This window comes from Prenolepis imparis, unplaced genomic scaffold, assembly GCF_030444845.1.
Source record: "Prenolepis imparis isolate NDT839.2.m4 unplaced genomic scaffold, iyPreImpa1.0 SCAF_208, whole genome shotgun sequence".
NCBI classification, from domain to species: domain Eukaryota; kingdom Metazoa; phylum Arthropoda; class Insecta; order Hymenoptera; family Formicidae; genus Prenolepis; species Prenolepis imparis.
Window position 1 is genome coordinate 40,608 of NW_028141366.1, and position 23,272 is coordinate 63,879.

Here is a 23,272-nt window from a genome sequence, read left to right on the forward strand (position 1 = left end):
TTTAAAATAAATTTAAATTACACAATAAATTTAAATTTACAATATAATCAGAAACATAAAATAATGGAAAACATTTTGTAATAAATAATTAAATCATATAATTATTAATTACAAAATGTTTTTCATTATTTTTTCTTAAATGTATGTTTCTGATTATATTGTAAATTTAAATTTATCTAGTTTTATATCGTTAAATTTTGACTCTTATATTCTGATTATATTAACAATGTGGTGAAGTTTTAATTTTGACAGTTGAAACGTGTTGTTGTTAGACGTTGTTGTTGAAATTGATTACGTTTTTTTGTAATTAATGTTGTTTAAACAAACTTTCAAAAAAATTCAGTTGATTGATTATCTGGTAAGAACGCAAAGTTAACTTCTGTGCAACATTTGAAAATGATTGTCCCATATTACTCATTACGAATTCATTTATCTAAAATAAATACGATTTTAAGTTTGATTTTTTATTAATCAGTAATTTTGTTATTAATTATGATAAAAAAATGTAAGTTTCTTAAATTGTTAGCATAATTATATCGATTTACAAGATATCTAATTGTAAGAAATAAAGAGAAAAATACGTATATTATATATAATTTGTGTAATACATTCTGATAAAAATATATTATAATATGAAAACTTTATAAATAAGTACAAAATTTACCTCGACAAGCTGTTCCATGGAATACGAATTATTAATAATTACACATAATGCTACATTCAGATTGACTCGATTATAAGAACAAAACAGTATGTATATAGATTTGTTATAAAACTTCATAATAATATGCAATATATATTTTAATAAATGGAATGTTATTACCTGTGAATTGTATTATTAAAATTCTGTAATATTTCTTTAAGTATTGCAGTGTTCTTAGCATGTCTCGCAAGAGTGGAAAGTAAGAGATTAGCAGTTAAAGCATAAATACGCTCTATTTGTGCTTCTTCATTTCTTTTATGCCTAAACATATTCTTTTCGAAAGGAAACACATGGATGATATTTAAGCGTGATTTAACAAATTGCAAATATTTAAGTATAATTTGGGGATCTTCAGAACAACCGAGGTATTCTAACATTTTATGATCAGAATATTCTTTGTATAAACTAATTATGTGCTCCGATACCTTGTCCCATTCATCATTGTTCATTTTCTTTATACCATTACAGTATGTCCATTTTTGCCACATTTTACTACGACATACAGAAAAAAATGTTTTAATTTTTATCATATCTCTCGATTTTATACAGCACATATAGTCTCTTTATTAATAAATATCCAGAAAAAATCCATATAAAATGTAAATATATATATATATATATATATATATATATATATATATATGGCACGTTCCGCGTCAACCGGAATAGCTTTACGACCAAAATTGAGGACTAGCTAAAAATTCTCTCTTGGCCAGAAAAATTACTTTAATATATCTATTTTATAATGCCGTGTGGTATTTTAGAAGAATCAAATATGGCGGCCTCAAAATGGCTGTTTTATTTTCAAAAATCACATAAACTAATTTATTAATCTGTTCTGTATAAAAAATTATATGACCTAAAAATTCTTTTACACTTTTAAAATTTGTATTAATATACCTGCTTTAAGAAACCACTAAGACTTTTAAAAAAGAAACATGGCGAGTCTCAACTATTACACGCGAAATGACTCCTCGAGTCATTATTAATATATTAAAGAAATAAGTAATAAATTTCATTAAAATCATTTATTTCATTTTTAAAAAAATTAAAAAAAAATATTTAAAAAATTTTTTTATTTGTTCGTAGTTCCACAAAATAAAAATTATATAAAAATACAAAAAAAATTAAATTTAAAAAATTAAAAAAATTTTTAAAAAAATTTTTTTTAAAGAGTAATGCGGGCTCTTAAAGCACATTTTAGAGACAGTCTCAACCCTGTGAAAAGCAGAGAGCTTCCAACAAACATGAAAACTCAGACATTGAGCAATTACTTCATTAACTCCAGAAAACAATGATAAAACATAAGGAAAATGCTGTTTTGGTGCTATTTTGGGGTTTTAGAGCCGCTATATTGGAGTCGCCATGTTTCTTTTTTAAAAGTCTTAGTGGTTTCTTGAAGCAGGTATATTAATACAAATTTTAAGAGTGTAAAAGAAATTTTAGGTCATAATTTTTTATACAGAACAGATTAATAAATTAGTTTATGTGATTTTTGAAAATAAAACAGCCATTTTGAGGTCGCCATATTTGATTCTTCTAAAATACCACACGGCATTATAAAATAGATATATTAAAATAATTTTTCCGGCCAAGAGAGAATTTTTTGCTAGCCCTCAATTTTGGTCGTAAAGCTGTTCCGGTTGACGCGGAACGTGTCATATATACATATATATATATATATATATATATATATATATCATTATATATAAAATATGAGTGTTTGTATATATGTTTTCTTTTTGTATAATTTCTGTATATATAAAAACAATACTAAAAAGCATAATATAATAATATAATAATATATGTATATATAATATATGTATATATAATACATAATATATAATATAGATAATATATATAACAATATATGACATATATATACATATATATATATATATATATAATAGAACAAAAATAAATATTATATAATAGAAAAGAAACATATATGTGAACATATTTTAAATATAATTATATAAATATATTTGTATATAATTGTATATACATATATGCACTTTTGGTAAATATGCATAATAACGGACCCAGCCCCAATCACCTTGACCTTGACATATGTTGTCAAGGTCATAGGCCTGAGTAACCTCCAACAAATTTTAGCCGTCGCTTGCTGTTTAATAAAAAGTTATTAACAAAAAAAGTTTACTAAATAAAACCAATATATGCACTTTTTCCCGAGCAATATGTATTTCAATTATACGCGCATAAAAAATTAAAAATGTGTCTACACAGAAATATATAATGATTCAAGGAAACTTACTCATTGTTTTCAAAGAATTGATACAAATGCAAATGATTACTAGCCAATTTCATACATTCGGCATTATCGATAATACATGCCCATTTTGCAAGTTCTAATTGTAAAAATTTATCAAGATAGCTCTTTGCGTATGCCATTTGATTATAGGTGTTCCTTTCCATATGTGCAAATAGGTTTTCTATTTTCCCTAATGCTTCCTACAATTTGAGAACAAGTACATTTTTCTACTCAATTATTAGATTATTTACAATGACAAATACAATATACATACATACACATATTGAAAAAAAAAAAAATTCTTATTTACTAAAACTATTTCATTTCCATAAGTGATAAAATTTGCTCCAAATTAATTAAACTTTTGAATAATTATGTTTTTTCCTATGTATTGTCTAATTACTCTAATTATATATGTATATTCTTAATGTATATTTCTTAGGTGATTCATTTTTATATTCATATATTTTTTATATTAATATTAATTTATATTAATTATTATATACAGGGTGAACCAATAACTCTGTCTACCTGGAATATCTCCGTTATTTTTAGAGATACAAAAATATTGTACTTACAAAAGTTGTACGGTATCAAGAGAGCCATAATATGCTACTAATAATATTTTTGTAGTTGGAGGCGCTTCAGAGATTTCAAGGTCATCTCCATTTTATCCTTAGTGTAATAGCGGATGTTTCGACGATTTCAACAACTTTAAAATCTCAGAAGCGCCTCCATCTACAAAAAAATTATTAGTAGCATATTATGGCTCTCTTGATACCGTACAACTTTTGTAAGTACAATATTTTTGTATCTCTAAAAATAACGGAGATATTTCCAGAAGATGATTCCAAGTGGACAGAGTTATTGGTCCATCCTGCATATATATATCTATATACATATATATATATATATATATATATATATATATATACACTCGTCAACAAAATTAACGCATATGCATTTAAATTTAAAGTCAAAATTTCGCATAATTTCAAATAAGCATAACTCCGCTAAAAATGATCGTATTTGAAAAAAATTTTTTTTACTGTCAAGCTTGAAGTCTCTACTTTAAAAACCATTTGTCAGATTTTTAATTTATCCTCCCCCCCGTACGCCACTGCTTCAAAAGTAAGGACGTGTTTTGTCTCTAAAAAATTGCGTATTTTGACGCACTCCACGGGGTGGAATAAATTTTTTTCGCAATTCTTATCATAACTATCGTAAAATGTGGACTTTTTACTACAAATTTAAAAAAAAAGCAAAGTTCGTACGATTTTTTTTCGCGGAGTTATTACATATGAAAGTTACCCATACATTTTTTCCATTTACCGCCAGCATTAGTATTACCCGACACGCACCACGAGGTTGCTGGTTGGATTTGGCGCATAGTGTGTGTGTGTGTATGCGCCCACGCGTGCGTGCGAGCGTGTAAATTTGAGCTCAAATTCCTCAAACAACAATTAGAGCATGCATTAATATGCGTGAACGTATAGAAGAAGTAATCTGAAGACGAGGCGGGAACACACAATTTTGAATGAGAACATTCCTACATTTCCCTCTCCTAACCATACACACGCACGCATACGCACGCACGCACGCACACATACACACACACACACACACACACACACACAGCAGAGAGGGTTGAAGTCATTGGAATGTTCTCATTCAAAATTGTGTGTTCCCGCCTCGTCTTCAGATTACTTCTTCTATACGTTCACGCATATTAATGCATGCTCTAATTGTTGTTTGAGGAATTTGAGCTCAAATTTACACGCTCGCACGCACGCGTGGGCGCATACACACACACACACTATGCGCCAAATCCAACCAGCAACCTCGTGGTGCGTGTCGGGTAATACTAATGCTGGCGGTAAATGGAAAAAATGTATGGGTAACTTTCATATGTAATAACTCCGCGAAAAAAAATCATACGAATTTTGCTTTTTTTTTTTAATTTGTAGTAAAAAGTCCACATTTTACGATAGTTATGATAAGATTTGCGAAAAAAATTTATTCCACCCCGTGGAGTGCGTCAAAGTACGCAATTTTTTAGAGACAAAACACGTCCTTACTTTTGAAGCAGTGGCGTACGAGGGAGGAGGATAAATTAAAAATCTGACGAATGGTTTTTAAAGTAGAGACTTCAAGCTTGACAGTGAAAAAAAAATTTTTCAAATACGATTATTTTTAGTGGAGTTATGCTTATTTGAAATTATGCGAAATTTTGACTTAAAATACATATGCGTTAATTTTGTTGACGAGTATATATATATATATATATATATATATATATATATATATATATATATGTCAAATGGTCTGTTCCGAGACACTATCCGATAATTATTGACGCATTCCGAGACATTCGTATGATTCCAGGACTGACCTGGAAAAATTTTATGTCAAATGGCAGTTTCCGGGACAGTCCTGGAAAATTAATGTATATACATATGAGAAATGTACATCCAAATAAAAAAAAAGATGTATACAAATGTTATTCGTCAATGCAAATTGAAGTATAAACAATATAATATTGTATTTCTACCACAAAAACTGTCAATATATTTATATAATTAAGAAAATCGTATATATAAGAGAGTACACATAATAAACATATACAAAAAATATGAAATTGAACACAATAATATTTAATATATTTAAAGTACAAATATTCTTGAAAAATCATGATTAAAAATATACCGCGTATAATGTAAAAATAGTGATAGTCACTATGATTTTCATTATGTAAGAAAAACATTGTACTGGAAACGAACATTAGGCTACAAAATTCCATTTCCATTTTCTTAATTCTTTAATGCACTTAACGTACACATCAAAATTTAGAAACGGTCAGGCAATCACATCACACATCTTTCCGCAAAAGTGTGTAATTTATAACAACAATCAATAATGTAAAAGACGTAACTCATATATAATACATATATATATAAATGTTTAAAGCTAAATAACCTTGATTGCTAACTGGAAAATTAAACAGGATATCTGAATAATAAATTAGAAATTACTTTATAGAGAATTAATAAAAATGTACTTCGAAAATAGTTGTTCAATCAAGTGTTTAATAAAATATTATTTATGAAAATATGCTTATGTCCTGGAAATAAACGTTAAACCACAAATTGTTTCTTTCAAAAATTCAACGCAATTAACATACGTACAAAATTTGGAAACGCGGACAAGTAATGCCAGCTCACATCTATCCTCAAATCGTATAATTCATAACAATTTAAAAACAACGTGAAAGAAGTAATTCATATATAACTTAATATAAATGGTTAAAGTAATGCCTTGATTGTTTTCTAAAAAACTAAACGAGACATCAAAATAGAAAATTAGAAATTACTTGAAAAAGATTTAAATGTACTTCGAGGTGAGTTGTTAAATGTTTAATGTAGGACATTATTTACGATAATGTGCTTGTGTTCTGGAAACAAACGTTGGGCCACAAATCGGTATTTTTACTTTCAATAATTAACGCAATTAACGTACGTACAAAAGTTGGAAACGCGATCATGTGATATTAGCTCAAGTCTTTCGGCAAGGATACATAATTCATGTAAAAACAAATAACGCACAAGACGTAATTTATATATGTATAACATATATAGAAATGGTTAGAGCAACGCCTTGATTGCTTTCTGGAAAACTAGACGAGACATCTAAATAGAAAATCAGAAATTATTTGAAAGGGGCTTAGGATAAATGTACTTTGAAACAAGGTATTCATTTAAGCGTTTAATAGAACATTATTTACGATAATATGCTTATGTCCTGGAAACAAACGTTAGGCCACAAATCGATATATTCACTTTTAATAATTCAACGCAATTAACGTATGTACAAAAGTTGGAAACGCAGTCATGTGATATTAGCTCAAGTCTTTCGGCAAAAATACATAATTCATAACAATGTAAAAACAAATAATGCACAAGACGTAATTTATATATAACATATATAGAAATGGTTAGAGCAACGCCTTGATTGCTTTCTGGAAAACTAGACGAGACACCTAAATAGAAAATCAGAAATTATTTGATAGGGGCTTAGGATAAATGTACTTTGAAACTAGTTGTTCATTTTAGTGTTAAATATGACATTATTTACGATAATATGCTTATGTCCTGGAAACGAACGTTAGGCCACAAATCGATATTTTCACTTTCAATAATTCAACGCAATTAACGTACGTACAAAAGTTGGAAACGCGATCATGTGATATTAGCTCAAGTCTTTCGGCAAAAATACATAATTCATAACAATGTAAAAACAAATAACGCACAAGACGTAATTTATATATAACATATATAGAAATGGTTAGAGCAACGCCTTGATTGCTTTCTGGAAAACTAGACGAGACATCTAAGTAGAAAATCAGAAATTATTTGAAAGGGGCTCAGGTTAAATGTACTTTGAAACAAGGTATTCATTTACGCGTTTAATAGAACATTATTTACGATAATATGCTTATGTCCTGGAAACAAACGTTAGGCCACAAATCGATATTTTCACTTTTAATAATTCAATGCAATTAACGTATGTACAAAAGTTGGAAACGCAGTCATGTGATATTAGCTCAAGTCTTTTGACAGGAATACATAATGCATAACAATGTAAAAACAAATAATGCACAAGACGTAATTTATATATAACATATATAGAAATGGTTAGAGCAACGCCTTGATTGCTTTCTGGAAAACTAGACGAGATACCTAAATAGAAAATCAGAAATTATTTGATAGGGGCTCAGGTTAAATGTACTTTGAAACAAGGTATTCATTTACGCGTTTAATAGAACATTATTTACGATAATATGCTTATGTCCTGGAAACAAACGTTAGGCCACAAATCGATATTTTCACTTTCAATAATTCAATGCAATTAACGTATGTACAAAAGTTGGAAACGCAGTCATGTGATATTAGCTCAAGTCTTTTGACAGGAATACATAATGCATAACAATGTAAAAACAAATAATGCACAAGACGTAATTTATATATAACATATATAGAAATGGTTAGAGCAACGCCTTGATTGCTTTCTGGAAAACTAGACGAGATACCTAAATAGAAAATCAGAAATTATTTGATAGGGGCTTAGGATAAATGTACTTTGAAACTAGTTGTTCATTTTAGTGTTTAATAGGACATTATTTACGATAATATGCTTATGTCCTGGAAACGAACGTTAGGCCACAAATCGATATTTTCACTTTCAATAATTCAACGCAATTAACGTACGTACAAAAGTTGGAAACGCGATCATGTGATATTAGCTCAAGTCTTTCGGCAAAAATACATAATTCATAACAATGTAAAAACAAATAACGCACAAGACGTAATTTATATATAACATATATAGAAATGGTTAGAGCAACGCCTTGATTGCTTTCTGGAAAACTAGACGAGACATCTAAGTAGAAAATCAGAAATTATTTGAAAGGGGCTCAGGTTAAATGTACTTTGAAACAAGGTATTCATTTACGCGTTTAATAGAACATTATTTACGATAATATGCTTATGTCCTGGAAACAAACGTTAGGCCACAAATCGATATTTTCACTTTCAATAATTCAATGCAATTAACGTATGTACAAAAGTTGGAAACGCAGTCATGTGATATTAGCTCAAGTCTTTTGACAGGAATACATAATGCATAACAATGTAAAAACAAATAATGCACAAGACGTAATTTATATATAACATATATAGAAATGGTTAGAGCAACTTGATTGCTTTCTGGAAAACTAGACGAGATACCTAAATAGAAAATCAGAAATTATTTGATAGGGGCTTAGGATAAATGTACTTTGAAACTAGTTGTTCATTTTAGTGTTTAATAGGACATTATTTACGATAATATGCTTATGTCCTGGAAACGAACGTTAGGCCACAAATCGATATTTTCACTTTGAATAATTCAACGCAATTAACGTACGTACAAAAGTTGGAAACGCGATCATGTGATATTAGCTCAAGTCTTTCGGCAAGAATACATAATTCATAACAATGTAAAAACAAATAATGCACAAGACGTAATTTATATATAACATATATAGAAATGGTTAGAGCAACGCCTTGATTGCTTTCTGGAAAACTAGACGAGACACCTAAATAGAAAATCAGAAATTATTTAATAAGGGCTTAGGATAAATGTACTTTGAAACTAGTTGTTCATTTTAGTGTTTAATATGACATTATTTACGATAATATGCTTATGTCTTGGAAACGAACGTTAGGCCACAAATTGATATTTTCACTTTCAATAATTCAACATAATTAACGTATGTACAAAAGTTGGAAACGGGGTCATGTGATATTAGCTCAAGTTTTTCGGCAAGAATGCATAATTCATAACAATGTAAAAACAACTAACGCACAAGACGTAATTAATATATAACATATATAGAAATGGTTAGAGCAACGCCTTCATTGCTTTCTGGAAAACTAGACGAGACTTCTAAATAGAAAATCAGAAATTATTTGATAGGGGCTTAGGATAAATGTACTTTGAAACTTGTTGTTCATTTTAGTGTTTAATAGGACATTATTTACGGTAATATGCTTGTGTCCTTGAAACGAACGTTTCGTCACAAATCGATAATTTCTTTTAATAATTTAACGCAATTAATGTACGTAAAATTTGGAACATTATGAAATATTAGCTCACGTTTTTTAGCAAAAGTACTTAATTCATAACAATGTAACAACAAATGACCTAAAGACGTAGTTTATCTAACACATATGCAAATGTGTTTAGAGCAATACCTTTACGATATTTAAATAAAAATTAGAAATTATTTTTATTTAAATATCGTAAAGGTATTGCTAAGTATTTTGAGGTGAATTGTTCGTTCAAGTTTTCAATAAAATACATTATTTTGATCTTGTTTTAAAAATAGACTACTAATTAATATTTTCACTTTTTTTTAACGAAATCAATTTATTTAACGTACGTACAAAACTGGCAAGCGCGGTATTATTATAAGATATTGCTATGAATAATATTCAAATACAATAAATATAAATTTCCCTAAAAAAATAATATTTATTTTTTATTTTTATTCTAATTTATAGTATCATGTAAAAAATTCATACGAACTAAACCTTTGTTATATAAACGCAGTATTTTTTAATGTAGAATTGATGTTAATATAAAATTTTATGATAAAAGTTAGAAGTAAATAAATTTATAATTAACTATGTAATATACTCTATTTCAATTTATTTGGTATTGCCATAATAATACATGCAAAGTACAGTATCTTAATTATCATAAATGTATCTTTTTTATAATTATATATATTAATATATCAGTATATGTTAATCATAAATAATATTCGCTTAATTTTGTTTTATAAAATTTCAATTGATTATGTTATGTACTTAATATAATAATTAATCTTATATCAATATTATTTCATTTGTCTTTTTCATTTCATTTCTTCAGTCTTGTAATTTATTTAATTAGTTAAAATATAATACTTTATTACATGTGGATTATAAGAACTAAAATCATGTTTTCAAAATTAAATACAAATATTTTTATAAAATTTCGTTTAAAATCTCTTAATAAAGTAAATAAACCTTTCTTATTAAAAAAAATAACCAAAAAATTTCTTTTAATATCTGTTAATAAAGTAAATAAACTTTTCTAATATTAAACAAAAAATAAACATTTCTATAATAAAAATAATTATTTTGTTTTTTATCACATATTATTTACCTTTACAGTTAACACAATTACCATACATTTAACACATGATACCGATATTGCACCTGAATATGTTTTTATATTCTGATATCGCTACATTTTGTAACATTTTTATTGCGTTTTGCATTACAAATTTGATTGTGTAGCCAAGTCTTTATTGTTGCTGGCTGACGATTTTTCAAAATATTATTACGCGTTTTTAACGTTATTTCTTTTAAAGAAGGTAAAGTAAAATTATTAATATACTTTTCAAATAAGAATAAAGCTGTTTTTCTTTCTTCTTCTGTCCAACGTATTCTTCTGGTCTTTCCGTAAGGAGGTGCTAAAAATGAATTATATATAAATCTATAAACATATTATCATAAATTAAAATAAATAATAATTTTAATAATAAAAGAAAAATTATACATTTTTTAGATTATTTTATTTATTGTAGCTGCAATTTTAAAAATTACTTACTGAATCGTTTCTTTTTTTTGACACATTCATCATCTGAACTACTGTCATTTTCTATAGCGCGTTTATTTATATCCTTTCGTTTTAGCGGAGTCTTCTTTAAATTTTTTTTAACAAGTGGTAATGTGTTACTTTCTGATGTTTCATCTTTAATTAAATTATTAAGAATGAATTTTATATAAAAAAATTGTAATAAAAGTTTTATTTATGATATATGATAAATTAGATTGTATCATATGAAATTGTCATTTCTATATTAAAATAGAAATTTTTAAGAAAATTAATTTTTTACAATTAGAATAGCATTAATAGAATTTTTTGCCAACGTAATATTAAATTGTATTATATATTCCATTTTTGAAAAATTCACGATTTTTAGACGAAAATAAACAAATTATAAAACATATCGAATATTAACAATTCTATATGATACAACAATAGGCATATATAATATAATAAATTAATCCTTGTTATAAGAGAGAGCGCCGAAACGTATGAAGGACAGAAATAACATTCTGGGCATTTCTGTCTTTTTTGATCGCGTAGTGGTAAGAATAACATTTTCCTTGACGGTGGAAGTACCTCATTTTATACACGTGTATTCCCCTCATTCGATTTCATCACTACTATTCTCACTCAAAACAAGAAATGTTCATAATTTTACAATATTTCTGTCCTTCATATGTTTCAATGCTGCCTCTTACGACAGAGAGCAGTCTATTATATATGTCTATCGATACAATCTAATATAATTGTCAAGTATAATATAAAAGTATTTCATAATTACTCTAAAATTACATAAGCTATTATTAAAATACCTGTGTTTTGAATATCGTTACTACTATTTTCTGAAGTATTAGTATCCATTGTACTGTTAGATATTATCGAATTGCTTGTTGTATTAGTAGTGTCAGTATTTGTAATGCTATGTGCAGATATATTTTGAGTTTTCTCTAAAATTTTTGCCATATTTAAAATATCTGATTCTGCCACAGGTTGTCTGTAAATATTTTTATGTATATCTTTATGGTGACCCATAAAATCAGCAATAAGAGAAATTTCAGTATCTGGTAAATGTGCACATTTTGTAGCCATATCTTTACGTAAAATAGTTCCTCTTAAACTTCTTTTGTTCTCTGCTCCACATATATTAGAAAATTCACGCATTAATTTACTCGCCCTTAAATATCGAAATCGTCTTTTATCTGTATTCGGCAATCCGAATACATATGGATTTTTAGAGCTTACTCCTGCCATTTCTCGATATTTTAAAATTACTTCTATAGTTTCCTTCATTTTCGCATTTAAAAGGACTGGAACATTACGATTTAACTTGCCACGAATGGTGAAACGAATGTATTTTAAAGCAGATTTTTTTTCTTCTTCTGGCAATCTCTTATATAATTCATCTTCTTCTGTAATTTTCATAAAATTTTTATAATCAACAATATAAGCTCTCTCTATTTCTCCTGCACGGCGCCGATTGAAGATTTGAATTAATATTAATATTACTTCAGCGAGTGATTTCCAAGCATGAAATGTGAAATCATTTTCTATTTTTCGCATGTTAGATATTCTTTCTTTTTCCAAATAGTTAGTTAGTTTCTTGATATCTGATGTTTTTGGAAGATTTACTATTTTTTTTCGGCTATTTCTAGTTCGCATTTCTATAACTGTTTTATTAACAGTACTACCATACTCGACTTCTAAGATTTTCAGAAAATTTTTTGCTAATTTTTGTTTTTTATATTCATGTTGTTTAATAAATTCGTTAATTAAAATCTTACATAGTTTTTTTAAACATGTGCCTAAAGCTGTAGCATTATACGGTATTTCATATGATTCTGTGTCTTCATTATATTTAGCAACTATATTTACTGCTTTTATAGCAATATCATAATATTTTGGATCAAATAGCATTTGTAATTCTTCTATTTTTGGTTCAATTGATCTCAATGCTTCTAAATATCGTCCAACAAGTCGTAACTGTTGTCGTATGTGATCTCCTAAATGCTGCAATCTATGAATTTGACAGAGATAATTTCCATATAATATAATAAGTAAGTCGTATTTTATTAAGTTGTAAATGTTGTCATTTCGCATTATCGGAAGAATGTCTTTTCTTAATTTAAAGCTTGCTCGATTATGAACAGATTGTGCAGCGCTTCGTCCTAATTTTAATATATTTCGAACTGTATCTTTCTTCTTAGCGCAAATGCGATAATGGTGCCTCAGATTATTTATTGCATAATGTCCTCCACAATTGGAACATGGTAAAAAATGAGAACCACATTGTTTCTCTTTTTTAGTAGGTCTTCTTACAACAATCATGGAACCACTATTTAGATCTGCTTGTGTATTAAATTCAAAGTTACCCTTTTTTCTTATTTTACTTATTGCTTCTCTCCGCTCCGCAGATTTCTTTGGAAGCGATACAAACTTTTTTACTTCTTCTTCATTTCGGTGTTTCAACTCTAGATGCCGAGCAATTTTAGTTTGCATAGTATTGCAGTAAAAGCAAAAATTAGATTTTTTATCTCCTTTTGGCCCTTGAGATAATTCTACAAATAATTCATCATCTTTGCAGGTTCTTATTTCTTTTTCTACTAGCATATTGTTTTTATTTTCTGAACAATTCCTTGATGCATCAGATTTATTTACTTTTAAATCATCAATTTCACAATTCTTTTCGTTTTCAATATCACTAGACCTATTATTTGAATTCTGACTATAAATAGATGGTTCATAATCCGGATTTTCATCGTCACTTTTATTAATTGAAATTTTATCTTTTTCTAAATCTGAAATAATAAATATTTATTTTCAAATATCCTATTAAAAAATATGGATATTATAATATTTTGTTTTATTTTGTCAAATTATAGAAATGCTAAGTAAAAGAAAATAGTTTAATAATTAATAAATCTTATTTATTGACAAATTCATAAATTAGTAATTAATGAATATTAACCTTAATAAAATAACACAATAAAAATTAAATTAGATTAAACTTATATTTTAATTATTTTTTAGTTAGCTTAATTCAAAAGAACTCGTAAACTTATTTTCATATAATAGCAAAAGATAATAAAATAAGAATAAGTATTGATTTATATTTTATAATTTTAAATAAATATTGATATTTTGATGATAGGAAAGCATATTTGTGAAAATCCTAATTACTAAGAATTATTTCACAATAAGTTTATTAATATATCTAAGTTTAATATTATTAACTTTTATAATTCATTTTTATAAATATACAGTAATTATACTTCTGCCAGCAAAATTAATACCAAACACAATTTAATTACTTTTTAAATGTTTAATAAATAACATGTCACATACATATAGGTATACATACCTGTGTGTTGCGAGACATTTGTAATTTGTGGGTTGTAGTGTAATTCATTATTGTTATGAAAATCATTTACTGTAGAAGAATTGTTAACATCCATTAAGTCACAAAATGTTACTAAAGTATTATCCAGTTCAGTATTTTCACAGACAGATGTAGACACAAATTTATTTTCAGCTGATATTTCATTTCTTTACTATTGTTGATTAAACTTGTATTAAAATTTATCGAATTTATTACGTCTGTTATATCAGAAAGTTCTAAAGATTCCTCTAAAATGGATGTATTGAATGAATCTGTTAAATCCTTTTTTTTTTGGTAAAATAGTTATATTTATTTTGCAGTTTTTGTCTTCTTTAATTCGAGGATAATTTCTAGGAGATTTGATATTATCTGATACATAACTTCCCAAATTTTCATTATTTGTTACATTAGTCTGTAATTCATCATTGTAGTGAAAATCAGATTTCACATTTAAATCTAAATATGAGTTTCCTATATTATTTGGATCTTCATATTGTCTATGAAATTGATTTATCATTTCTGTATTTGAAACAAATTTGTCATCATTTATTATATTAATCTGCTCATTATCTGAAAATAATTTAAAAACTCTACATATATCATATATTTTGTCGAAAGATCTATTATAAAAATTAAAAAGAATTTATTTAATATTTTTAAGGCATGTAAATACTAAAAATATATATTTTGTATAATGTATATAAATACTTATAAATATAGTATATCTAACAATAAGTTCTATTTTATATGGCATATATAGATGTACATATATATGTATCTCTCATTTTAAGCATAATTTTAAATTAAAATACATAAAACTTTCTGATGATTTAGCTAGTTTTGTAATGCTATATTTTGTGTGCTGATAAATATTAATTTATATTTATTGTTAATATTCATTTTTATTTAATCATTATTCAATGTATAGCGATACATATCAAATTGATTATCATATATTAATTTTTTAAAATTAGTGTGATATTATCTTGTATTATTAAATTATCTATATTTAAAAAGTTTATTTAATATAGATAGTTTAATAATACAAGATAATGTCACACTAATTTTAAAAAATTAATATATGATAATCAATTTGATATGTATCGCTATACATTGAATAATGACTAAATAAAAATGAATATTAATAATAAATATAAACCAATGTTCATCATTACACAAAGTATGGCATTACAAAACTAGCTAAATTATCAGAAAGTTCTATTTTTATTTATAAAAAATCAATATACGATAATCAATTTGGTATGTATCGCTATACATTGAATATTGACTAAATGAAAATAAATTTTAACAATAAATATAAATTAATATTTATCAGTACACAAAATATAGCATTACAAAACTAGCTAAATCATCAGAAAGTTTTACATACATAATATAATGTATATAAATGCTTGATAAGTATAGTATATCTAACAATACGTTCTATTTTATATGGCATAGATATACATACAATACATATCTCTCATTTTAAGCATATTTTAAAATACATAGAACTTTCTGATGATTTAGCTAGTTTTGTAATGCCATATTTTGTGATGATAAATATTGATTTATATTTATTATTAATATTCATTTTTTTATTTAGTCAATATTGAATGTATAGCGATTCATATTTAAGAATCAGATAACATATTTAATTAATAAATATTTATTACATAACATACCTAACTGATCATGTATCGGTTTTTTAATATTAATATCAGGGTTACTTTGTACTATTGATTCAGTTATTTCTAAATGATCAGACATGACTTTATTGCACAAAGTTTCATTATTTGCAACCTGGATATTTGATGATTTGTCAATGTTCTTTATTATAACCTTTGGTGAACTAGTATCAATGCTTTTTTTTATTTCTAAAAGAGTGTGTCTTTCATCTGAAAATAATTAATTAATTATACTTGTTTCTTTCTTAGTAATATATATTTTATTATTCTTTGTAACTTTCTAAATGTCCAAAGATTAAATAATATTCTACTTACCCGACTTACAAAGTAATATTCCAACGCATCGTTTTCCATTCTCTAGTTTTATCCAATAATTTTTCTTCTTTTTACGACTAACATTACTAGATTCCACAACGATTAATTTTTTAGTATATTTAATTTTAAGTAAAGAAAACATAATTATAAAGGCTAAAAATATGAAAAACGATGTACAGTATTTTCACCAAAACTACTGATTACGCGCGATTTAAGACATAACCTACAGTGCGCATCGTGTGTTCGATACATAGGTGTGTTCTAAAATTCACTGCCAGTTCACGTCACGTATAGATTTCTATAGATTTCCAGTACTGACAGTGAATTTTGGAAACATTTGGAACACAACCGTAATAGCAAAGTTTGTACAATAATAATAAGTTTTTACAATAATAAGTTTTTACAATATAAGAAATATATTTGGTTTTAGCCCACAGTATATTTAAAAAAGTTCACAACACAAGGTTCTTCGAAGATTTAAATATTTTTAAAAAATTCCATATATTTTATGTTTGTCCTAGAATATGCCATTATACATAGAATTTTTCCAAGACAGTCCTGGAAATTACCATTGTCCTGAAAACTGTCATTACATAAATGTCTTGGAAAACATTGAAAACGTAATATCTCAAAAACGGAAATAAATAATTAATTTTTTAAGATCAACATGAGTTTGAATCTTAATGCTTTACTAGAATACAGTTAAAAAATATGATATTTCGAAGTGTCCCGGAACAGACCATTTGACATATATATATATATATATATATATATATATATATATATATAAATATTAGGTCATTACGTACAAAATAACAAATAAAATTTATAAATTATATCGAAATTTTTAGAAGTATTCAATGCTTTTTGTATGTTTGTTCGCAAATATTTAAAATATGTATTATACTGAATAGATTCAACAATAACGATAAAAGTTACTGTAAAATTTGTTCTTACGCGTTACTAAAAAAAATGTAAAGAAATTAGAAGTTAGAAATGATTTTATTACAAACGCCATTACTCTGTTTTTGAAAAGAAAAAAAATAACTGTAATGATAACGAGAAAATAAGTAACGTGTTACTTTTCAACTCTGAAAAAAAGGACAGGATATAATTAAAAGATTATAATTATTATATAATTTTTTTAAAACTATTTAATATCTTATTTTTCTAAATAATTATGTCAGAATTGTTTAGAACAAAATTGTTATTTTGTATGCACTGACGGAAAAGAAAATTAGCCACCAGTTAAATTTTAACTGTCTATATATTACAATTTGAAATATAGTTATCATGCCTTTTTAGCTATGGTAGCTAATATTTTTTAGCTACAGTTTAACGGAGAATTCTTATCTAATATCCTATAACACAATTTTATTAATAAATTTTATTACTGACAATACCTTGAGTAGCCCATATTTTGAGTACGACAGTTGATGTAGAAATTTGAAAAATGGAAAGATATTCGATATATATTCAAAAACTTTAATCATAGGAAACCATGCTACATAATCTTTCTCGCGCCATAAGTAGCTCGCGAGTTTCCAGAATATGGTGAAATCAAGTTTCTTCTCTATCGCAAGATTGAAGGCATCATCGATTATTTGCGCTCTATTGAGAACATGTATATTTGTATATTTTTCAGAATTTAAATAACGTGCAATAATTTGCCAATTCTCGGGATCATAGTTGATTCGATAGTATCCTGTGTAACAAACAAATAAATTTTATTAATTTTTTTAAATGTAAATAAAATAAAAAAAGATATTTTGAATTACATATATTTTATTTTCTTATGTTTTAAACATGTATAAGCTACATTTATTTTAAAATTGAACATAAATGTACATATATTATAATAAAAAGATATTAATATAATTAAAGAATAAAACTTTCTGAAAAAGTATAAGCGTAGTACAAATTATATAAACTTAAATTTATTTTAATTAGAAAAGTAATATTTATACGTGTTTTTTAACAATAATATTGCAGAATACTTTAAAAGAATATTATTGTTTGTAATATGTATAGAGTATATTTTTAAAATTTATACAAATATACCTATAAGAATAAATATATGTAATAAAGAAAGATTATTTTATATATAATAAATAATATAATATAGGTATATAATAAATATAATAATTAATTATAAATATTATATATAATAACTTTATAATTAAATTATATATAATAACTTTATAATTAAATTATATATAACATTATAATTTAATATTTACCAGCTTGTTGTAAATTGATAATGATCCATTTATCTTTTTCATCGAAACGTATATTCAACTTCGGATTCGATTTTGTTAAACAATAATGAATATTTGGCAAATATGTTTCAAAACGTATGTTTGATTCCGTAGTGTAAGTAATGGGTATAAAATATGGTGTTTGATGCGATTTGTCATGAAGTTCTTTCGATATTATCACTAGATTCTTAGAATAATTTCGTGTAACATTTACCACAGGGCAATACTTCTGTGTAGTCCAAATATCCATCATTTCTCTCACGTTCGGAATGTAATATAATTCGCGAAACTTGTGATGTTCTTCTGTGGCTGTCTCCATAATATTCCAGAGATCATCGGGAGTTCTCGCATTATGGTAAGTCGGGCTGTAAAATTTAACATTGTGCAACAAATGCTACATAATATAATTAATTCGCATTAGGAAAAAATAAAACCGTAATTATTCGTTTTAACAAATACGCTTGAATGACTTTCATTTTAATATTAATTTATTGTGATTTCGACTTTCACAAAGATTATTAATTACGGTTTAAAGCGGTCGATTTTTTACAAAATAAAATTTGAGTCAATAAATTGTATAAAATAATACTCTAATATACATATATTATGTCCATTATAAATTTATTCTTTAAATTAATTATTTAATGTTTTTATTATCATATTTTAGTGTAAAATTTGTTATATATTTAAGAAAGTGCAATATACATATATTATTGTATACTTTATCTGAGTACTTATATGTATGTATTTTTATTATAATAAATCCTATCTGTTTTTGTTAACTATTTTGTTGACAGATTTAACTTTATAACAGCGTATTTATCAATTTTTTATTTTTTAAGTTTTTGTTTTTTACATACGCAAGTAGTTAGATACACTTTCATAAACTTAGCGTATGTTTTATTATTTTCTTTAGAAAAGTTTTTGGTATATATTTTTGTTCTTATTTTCTATATTTTTTGTATGTTTTGTGTATATATTTATTATAGTATATGTAAGAAATTCTCCAAATATGGACTGGTTGAATAATATCTGTGGATAATATGGACTAACCATTATTTTTGAAAACTTTTTTAAATTTTTGGTAAGTTTTAGTTTTTTAATACAATAAAGGTACTATGTAAGTATTGTTCAATAAACGTTACATAATTTGATTTAAGTATTATTTTATATTAATTCATACTAAAATTTGTTATAAAATTATGATTATTGTTTGTCAATTGGACTTTAATTTATATTAAAATCAGGCGCAGTGCATATTATGATACTTATTTTCAAATTTCGAATTTTACATGTGTTGCGTATAGAGCTCAAAACGTGCACGATATTATACCGAAATAAGAACGATAGATAGCGCGGACATACTCACACACGTATATTCATATACACATACACGCATGAGTCTCTATCGCTCTTTTCTCTCATCTGTCTTTCTCTCTCTGCATGCAGTTAATCCCTTCGTAATTTCGTAATAAGGCAGCGGTGCGACGCCTGTGGTCTTAATATCGAGTCTTCGGCGCGCTCGCGGCTTGAATCGCGAGTTCAATCACCCGCCGAACGCCTATTCGGAGATAAGATAAAATCAAAGGCAGTCCTAACCGAGGCCTGCTAATCCCGACGCACGAAGGGACAAAGACACAGTCGCATAGTACAAGTCAAACCGTCCTAGTTGACGGATTGCGTCCGAGCGAATTGTGCTTTATAAACGTTCTAAATGCGTGCGAAACTAAACAGTGAATCTGTTAAACGATAAAGGACTCAAAGACGTCGTCTCCTAAGCGTAGTCCAGGACCCAGAGACATAGTCTCCTAGGCGTAGTCAAGGACTCAGAGACGTCGTCTTCAAGGCGCGGTCCGAGATTCAGAGACATATAGTCTCCTAGGCGTAATACGGAACCGAGCGCGCGACCAAGTCGCCGTTTACATAAAAAAGACATCAATCAAAACTGTTCTTTCGTAAACTGTGTTCGCAAACGTGTAAGACGATCAATAATAAATAATTCGAAACATTAATACCCAAAGTAAAGGTACCCAACTGTCAATCACGGATTTTAATGAAACTTTGCACACTTGTAAAACTATGCAAAATAATAGACACGTATTTTTTTTATGTGCGGAGAAGCGATTTTAAGGGCAGAAACAACCCTTTGTATATATGGGGTGGTTTTCACGTTATGAATACATTCTTGACGATTTTTTTGAAAATTTTGAGGTATTTGGGGATTGCGGGGTCGCAGAATTCGAATCTGTCATTATAATTTAAAAATACAAAATGGCTGATCAAATATAACGCCCATACTTTGTGAGTACTTTGTGGCGAAAATCATATTTTTTCCTATTTGTAGTATTATTGGTCGACAATTTTAAAGGTACATGAAGTGTCTTGTTAAACAAGTTATTTGGAATTAATTTTTATTTAATTTAACAGTGCATACAATAATAGTATCTTCAATAACAATTAGTATATTGAATTTAATTCATTAATTGTTTCTTTTGTTTTATCCCTACTACTTGTGGTATAGTCAGGCACTTATTTCTTGTGCTTTTTTAAAGCATTTGTTTTGTTCATTTGGTTACTGGTCTCTCGAGGGATTTTATTTGGATATACATTATCGAAATGTTTGTATTTTCCTAATTTTTTACTAAATTTAATTTAGCAGCCTCGTAAACTTAAAAACGTCCATTTACATAGGCGTCCGAAGGGGGGGGGGGACTTGCCCCCCCACCCTGGAAGATGAAAAAAAAAACTAAAAAAAAACTAAAAAAATTAAAAAAACAAAAAAAAAACCTTTCTCAATTTACATCTACCTTGTCGCGGTGAGAAAGCTTTAATACTAAAACATGTAAAAATATTTAAAGCATACTTTTTTTTCAATTAATCTGGAAGTGATATGCCCCCACCTGAAAAAAATTCTGCGGACGCCCCTGTCTATTTCCGTTGACATCGTCTCAATTTCCTTTAAAAAATGTCTTTTACTCACAAAGTATGGGCGCCATATTTGATCAGCCATTTTGTATTTTTAAATTATAATGACAGATTCGAATTCTGCGACCTCGCAAACCCCATAATACCTCAAAGTTTTCAAAAAAATCGTCAAGAATGTATTTATAACGTGAAAACCACCCCATATATACAAGGGGTTGTTTCTGCCCATAAAATTGCTTCTCCGCACATAAAAAAAAATACGTGTCTATTATTTTGCATAGTTTTACAAGTGTGCAAAGTTTCATTAAAATCCGTGAGTGACAGTTGGGTACCTTTACTTGCCAGTGTCTATTCATTGGCTGTGCACGAACAGTACATAAAGTGACTATACGGAACCACGGTGTAAATTTGGAAACATTATTTATACCGAGACGCGACAACATGTGACATTTGAGAAAAAGATTTTTGTTTGGTTTTTTATTCCTTTGTGAAGAAAATTTAATATACGTTTTTGTATTACTTAAATAGTTATAAGACTGATTAGAATAAACGAGACTAATTGTGAGATTATATGAAATTTAATAAAAATTTATTTTAATACTTAATTTTAAGAAAATCTTATTATGATAGTCCATAATATTTGGGAAAACTCTTACAATTATTATACTACAATGTGAGTAATACTTACCTCGTGTTTACATACTCATTGATAGGCACCCAAAAGTTATTATAGGGAAGTACACTTTCCAGAATGCGCCAAAAAACTGCTCCTATTACAGAAATATAAAGTATGCATAATTATATATACTTTAAATAATTTCAATCCATAGTGCTCATAAATTCGTAAACATAACTTAATAAAAATATTCGTAAACGTACTAAATAAAAATTAATTTTAAATTGAAAAAAAGTTTATATAACAGAAATAAAAGAAAATAAGAGGAAATAAACGTAAAGTTGAAACCTTCAATTTGTTCTTATTCTTAGAAGTTCATGCTTAGCAATTTAATTATTGTTTAATTATATTATTAACAAACATTTTATATTAAAATATATATATATATATATATATACAGGGTGTCCGGTAATTCGCGCCCCACCCGTCAGATGCAGGTAGAGCAGGTTAAACCTAGTAGAAAAGTCCTCTATCATTTTGCAATATTAGCAATAATTATTGATAAATTAATTAAAAAAGATCGGCCAATTCGCGCGCCTACAAGCACGTGGCGAGAAGAGACAGCCCACTCGGGGCTCCAGCATTATCCGCTGCTCATACATGCTATTATCTTTCGAAGATCGCTCCTCCCTAGCAACCGCGTAACATTATAATGTTTCTTTTCGCCGCATACTTATTGTTAGTAACCATGTAAGACTGGGCTGTCTCTTCTCGCCGCGCGCTTGTATGGCGCGCGAATTGGCCGATCTTTTTTAATTAATTTCTCATAAATTATTGGGAAAATCGCAAAATGGTAGAGGACTTTTCTACTAGGTTCAACCTACTCTACCTGCAAGTACTCTGCGTTGATACCACTGCTT

At 27.1% G+C, this 23,272-nt stretch overlaps 1 protein-coding gene and 1 pseudogene across 1 annotated transcript; both read right to left on the reverse strand.

Moving 5' to 3' along the window:
• Window positions 1-819: 819 nt before the first annotated feature.
• On the reverse strand, window positions 820-17,972 carry LOC145947992 (uncharacterized). Its single transcript, XM_083057755.1, has 3 exons — window positions 17,957-17,972; window positions 2,979-3,175; window positions 820-1,195 (listed from the first exon to the last, which is right to left on the reverse strand). Exons 2-3 carry the CDS (start codon window positions 3,137-3,139, stop codon window positions 820-822), a joined length of 537 nt encoding a protein of 178 aa, XP_082913881.1. The 5' UTR covers window positions 3,140-3,175; window positions 17,957-17,972.
• On the reverse strand, window positions 10,839-16,695 carry LOC145947991 (uncharacterized; annotated as a pseudogene).
• Window positions 17,973-23,272: the final 5,300 nt, after the last annotated feature.